The sequence below is a fragment of the Neopsephotus bourkii genome, unplaced genomic scaffold, assembly GCF_033783945.1.
Source record: "Neopsephotus bourkii isolate Nb327-2 ecotype Australia unplaced genomic scaffold, CSIRO-AGI_Nbou_v1 NB_1027, whole genome shotgun sequence".
Lineage (NCBI taxonomy): Eukaryota > Metazoa > Chordata > Aves > Psittaciformes > Psittacidae > Neopsephotus > Neopsephotus bourkii.
In genome coordinates this window covers 1,386,967-1,392,966 of record NW_026901516.1, presented here as the reverse complement: position 1 = coordinate 1,392,966, position 6,000 = coordinate 1,386,967, and the positions used below count along the sequence as shown (strand labels likewise).

The 6,000-nt window shown below is 43.3% G+C and overlaps 1 protein-coding gene across 3 annotated transcripts in view; it reads right to left on the bottom strand.

The window, feature by feature from the left end:
- Positions 1–1,205: 1,205 nt before the first annotated feature.
- CABLES1 (Cdk5 and Abl enzyme substrate 1) overlaps positions 1,206–6,000 on the bottom strand; it is a 69,180-nt gene continuing 64,385 nt past the window's right edge. For all 3 annotated transcript variants that reach the window (XM_061360495.1, XM_061360493.1, XM_061360494.1), the window contains 3 exons: positions 4,837–4,943; positions 3,725–3,932; positions 1,206–2,195 (listed from right to left, as the gene is read on the bottom strand). In XM_061360495.1, the coding sequence (XP_061216479.1) occupies positions 2,055–2,195; positions 3,725–3,932; positions 4,837–4,943 (456 nt within the window). In that variant the 3' untranslated portion in view covers positions 1,206–2,054. The remainder of the gene's footprint in view (positions 2,196–3,724; positions 3,933–4,836; positions 4,944–6,000) is intronic.

The following is a 6,000-nucleotide window of genomic DNA, read 5'->3' as shown; positions in this document are numbered from 1 at the left end:
AGGAGGAGGAGGAGGAGGCAGCAGGAGCACTGGCAAGGGCCCCCCTCCCCTCGCTCCGCAGCTGAGTGAGTGGCACGTGGGTTTCAGTGACATGGGGCACTGCACCAGGGAGGTTAAGTGCACACTTTCCTCTTTACCCCCTCTTAGAGTCATAGAATAGTTAGGGCTGGAAAGGACCTTAAGATCATCTAGTTCCACGGTAAGTATTAATAGTAACTGTAAGCGAGCATAGCCACCCTCCCCCTTAAAATGGAGGAAGAGCAACAGCATCCAACAAATCCCCATTTGTCCTGACACGTGTAACCTTTCCAGATTCTATAGAGCAATGTGCAGGCATTTTTCATACTAGAATTTAAAGGAGTCAAAACTAGTAAAGAAACTGGATGTTTCCTGGCCTAACTGAAAGAAACAATGAAACTGATTAAAGCAAGAGTGAAAGAAAGTAAGCATTAGTGTGTTTACATCTTCTGGTATGTCCCACTTCTCTATGGTCTGCTCACAAGCCCTTTCCATACTCTGAGCAAGCACTCCCGAACTTGGAGAGGTAAGGCTTCAGCTAATACCTCATAGTTGAGATTATCATTTATTTTACAGAATTACCATAAATGTAAGTATTTGACTTTGCCAGATACATGTGGGGCACGTGAAGGGCAAGGTTAAGTAAACCAGCACAGGAGAAGATTGGACAGGGGTGTAATCCCACAGGATTAACAGCAATCAAATGATGTCCATCAGCACGGCATTAGCTTAGTGTGTATGTAGCATCGGGGTGCTTGGGTGAAACCCTCCAGATTTCTGGGTGTCCAGTCAGAACCAGGGAAGCTGCAAGAAGTTTTACTGTAAAACTCCAGTATTGAAATGCCTAAAGGAGCTGGACCTCTTTACTTCAATGGGCACTGATTTTGGGTTCCACACAGTCAATTCTAGTTAAAACCCAGACCTTTAATAGCTGATGGCCCTGGTGTTGGAGCCTTAAGACACCTGTTATACTGCTGAGCCCTACTCTTTTTGCTTTTTTTTTTTAAATAAAACACTGTTTTAAGATAGAGCACAATAAATGTGCTTATTACGCACTCTAACATAGAGCACAGAAATACAACACTACAGAGTGCAAGTCTAACCATCTCCACAGTGGGAAAAGTGCGAAGGGTAAAAATATGCATGTGGCTTAACACAAGATAGTTTAAAAACATGACATGGAAATCTCATACTAATGCTTTCATCTTTATCACAAACATGACTGAAAACTTAAGGTCAGTTGCTGATCCTTCTCTCATAGTAGTAGTAGTGTAATCCTGTCCAAGGTACAATGTGTGAAAGATCAGAGACTAAAAAAACCAAGTGTCCAAAAAATGATCCCATTTACCACTTTTCCAGTAGTTTTGTTTTTAAAGAAGTAAACACGTAAGGTCACCTTGATCTTCGCCATCGGTAACTGAGACACTTGGAAACAGCTAAGCCAACCACCTGGACTGAGATCAGCTCTGTGTCGCACACGCACACACACACGAGTACACACACAAACACCCCACAGGAAAAAGTGCACTTTCAATTGCTGATACAAAAATAGATTGGCACATTCTTTTTGACACAGTGAAGATATCCTCTTTAAAAGCTTTTTCACTTTAAGAAGAAGTCCTCTGGGAAGTTGCAGCAGGTTGGTAGAAAAAGAGCTATGAGAATGCACTCACGTGGGCTTCCAGGGTTTGTGTGATAGAGAGAGGGGTGGTCATGGAGGCTGCCCTTCTAATTTTTGCCTACTTTTACAGCTGTAGTCCCCACAGATAGGGCCAGTCACCATGCAGTTTCAGCATGTTAACCATTTACCAACAGCTCAGTCTTCACCTGCCTTGAGAAAGTAATGATAACGTAAATCTGTCAAAGCCGAGAGTCTTGAGACAATGCAGTATCTCCTACACATTGTTGGAAAAACTGTTTTGGGGAGAGAGAAAGCAAAGTGTCAGGAGTCTGATTTTGCATTTCCAGTAGTAACTGTGGCTCAGGAGAGCCAAGCGGGAACAGTCGGGAGCCCCTTCCCCGCAGGGCAGCCAGCGCTAGGAGTTCTGCACCAAGCGTCTGTAGTGCGGCATCACTTCGTGCTCAGGAAGGTGGAGAGCAAACTCCAAGGCCACCAGCACTGGGAACTCAAAGGCAATCAGCTCTCGCCTGTTCAGCCGGAACTTCTCTTCCAGTTTCTGCAAGGACGGCCAAGGAAACAGAACAAAGTCTTTGTGAGTGAGTGTGTAACTTTCTTACAGACGCCATGATTCAAAACATGCATGCTGCTGTCATTCATTAAGCCTCTGTCCCACTGGACTTGCATGGCTCTAGGTTTAGAAAATGAGAGCAGGATGAACTGGATGTGCTGATTCCTTAATGTGAAGGTGAACTCACAAAGCTCAGCCAGCCATGCTTATTTCTGACACGTTCACCATTTCGCTCATTCCACCTCCAGCAGCTACATCTTCTAATGATCACAGTGATTACCACTGCAGGAAGAGGAAACTCCTGCCTTCATCCACTGAAATCAGTTGTGTAATGGAAGACATGCGTCTGCCTACAAACTTCCTGCACTGCTTGAAATCACTAATTTTCCTTTCAGCATCACTGTGTTACAACACCCTATTGGGAAAATTATTTCTGCTACAATTAGATACATTTGATCTTAATACCTCAGTTGTCATCTGCAACAGCCATAAGAATAGCAAGTAATAAAACCTGCTGTTCTTAAGGGAGATGAGATGGGTTTTATAGTTGGCTTTCTGCTGTAATATACTAAACCTCCCATCTGCTCTGCTGTTCTCACTGGATCTGGATGCTACAAGTAGGCAGCCAGGTGTTTAGGGATATTTCCCCACTCCCTTCTTATGATCTCCCTGGCTTGCTACTTCTCTGTGCCCACTGTGTTTTGGAAAAACTCAATGTATCTTAAGGATGGATCACTGTTTCAGGGCAGGAAGAGAGGCCAGATCTTCCAACTCCCAGCCGGTTGATTCTTTTCCCTGGTTATTCAGAGGGTTTTATGACAAACTGACTGTCAACCCAACTCTGTGATTGTGGCAGAAGGGCATGAGTCCAGTCCTGCCCTCCAGCCAAGTTCCCACATCTCTTCAGCTGAGTTGGTTGTAGCCAAGTACCCAGTTACACGCCCAACTTTCTGTAGTATTAAATCAGATTATGGAACAACACTCCCCTCTCTTAACATTTTCATATGGAGTGGCTGGAAGAGGTAACCCCTTACTCTACAGAAAAACAGCTGGAGTGAGACATTCTGATGGGAACACTTCTTTAGGTTTTCTTGCCCAAAAGTTTAACTTGATGAAAGAAATAAAAACTTATAGTCTATTAGACTCCCTCTGAAATTAGTATCTATGCTTATCTCTCAAAGGAGAGTCCTGTTGACACTCTTGCAAACATAATACAAGGCAAAATGAATTTCCTGAAGGTTAACTTTTGACTTGTATTGACAGAATGGTGGTCAGATACCTTTCAGACCTCACAGTACCTGACACCAGGGTTTTCAATCACATCAAATGAGTTTCCCACACCTCTGCAGTGACATTGATCACTACTACTTCCACATAAATGAACAACAAAAAAAGGTATATAGCTGTCTGTACAGCTGGAAACCTAAAGGACAGCATGAGCACTGACAAGCTGGCTTGACTAGACCACATACTGGCATTTCATGTAGAAGCAACACTGGAAACCTATGGATACGTACATCTATAAGATGCTTGACTTCATGTTTTCTGAGGTCACTGCCAATTTTGGCTGCTAAAAGAACACAGGCTCCAGCACAAAGCTTTCTATTCTGCTTGTTCAGCTTCCCCTTGAGAGCGAGCTTCTCAAAGTAGACAAAGGCCATGGCCACTGTGGGCTCTTCAAAACCACATTCTTCTTGGGCAAGCTTGCGCATTTCTCTCTTCAAGCTGAGTAAAGAGAGCAGACAAGTATGCTGTGAACTGTGTTTTAAAGCATTTCTCATTTTACACTAAGAATCATCCTTTCAGAGATTCCTGATAAGTCAAATGGAGGGGAAAAGGAAAAGGTAATTTACTGGGCAGCTACCTTTATACTCTGTTCTGGGGACACATTTTATGGCATGTTTTGAACTCATCCTTCCCCCTCACTGCCCCCAGAAAGCTGTGTCAAACTATAAAAGCAACTGAATAGCTTTGACATTTTCAGCAACAGTATTTCATCAGAGGTCTTAAGCTGTATACAATTTATTTAGCATTAGTATCAACAGGTTGATTGCTTGTGCTCTGCATGCAGCTTTGCCGCTGGTTATGGTTGGTCAAATCCAAACTGACAGTCTTCCCATGTACTGCAGAATTGCCTGGTTACAGAGCCACATGGCTCAGTGTCCTTCTGGGCACTTCAGTCAAATGAAATTATTACTTCAGTGAAGCAGTATGTCTAGCTTGCTACACTGGAAACAGTGACGAAATACTACAACTCTGCTGTGAAACGGACCACCTGTTCTGCTTCTAACCATGCTCTTGGACAAGGCACAAAAGTCAGCATTTCTCTTTCCTCAGTCCCCTTTTAAGCTAACTGCCATGAGCTTAAGAGACTCCGTATTATTTTTCTGGGTATTTTAGTTTAGTGCGTACCCAGCTCACATCCTCATCCCTTTAGATGTTGTGTTTCCCTGACCTTCTTTACTCAGCCCACTAATCAAAGCAATCACCTGACTTGTTCTGCACCTCTGCTGGTCACTGCTCCGGGAAGATCAATCACTGCTGTGCTTCCCCTCATGTACAGCAGCAGTTGTACTGACATGTGAGACAGCTGCATCACGCTGCAGCCTTACCAAGCTTTGCAACGTACCTTCTTATTTTACTGAGGGTTAACTTGATGTGAGGGAACTTCTCCTTGAAGGTTTCATTCATGTCCTTCTTGAGATCTGACGGCTTCACGTAGTCTATGACTGTGGTCTGTAACACATGGTCAAGAGAGAACTCTCTTTTAGTTTGTAACAAACAAGATCACTCAATTCCCAAAAGCAAGGAATAGCGAACAAGGGCCAGTCAGTCCCAATGCTTTCAGTAGAGGGGCAAATTAAGTCTGAATTAAGGCAACAATTTGTTTGTGACTGCTCCATCAGAACAAGTGACCTGGAGTCTGAGATGACCATTCAGTACAAGCCTTGAACAATACAAACCTTATAAGGATCCTCCAGGTATTGTTAAGAGTGAGTTTAAGCTAAATATGGGTGGATAAAACCTGGCTGAGAAGTCTTGTTAAACCAAAAAAGACCACCACAGTAACTGATTTGATGACCATATTTTGTGTGTCTATGTCCATGCGGTTCTGAGACTTACTGTGAGCTTCTGTCACATTGATTCCTCAGAGGAACTGCTGGTACAAACTGCTGACCACCATAGCACACATTTGCTTGCAGGTATTTTCAATAATGAAAATAATATATGGGAGGGCTTGGGGAGGAGACAGAGTAATGGCTCTGGAGAGCAACCGGACAACTGTCACCTGACTATTTCCTTGTCTGATTCTGAAATGAGCATGAAGGGGAGTAAAACACACCTAACTTTTCCTGCACCTTATTTAGGAGATACAGTACTGAAATAATGGATAATTAAAGCAGTTTCAAAGAAAGCACGTGCTTCCCCTGAACAACACACAGCAGGATATGAAGTATACATATAGAGGAAAAAAAAAGCTTCTTGCCATGAGGTGTTGTTAGGGTCATACATGTTTTAAAATGCGGGCCATTCTGCTATCTGATTTGCAGTGTGAGAACCATCATCTGTCCAGATAAATTACTCCCCAGTGCAACCTGGCAGGTAATTGTGCTGTGCATCTGTCATCCCAAGTATTAATGCTTGTGAGCCCTCTCCAACGCAGGTATGCATTAAGCATTAGTCCAAATTTTACTCAGTAAGGGGATAATTCCTTAAGGAAATTCACTCCTATTAAGGAAAGCTTCCAGTTGTGAGGAACTGTCAAAAAAGGAGAAAGTCACATCAACCCTCT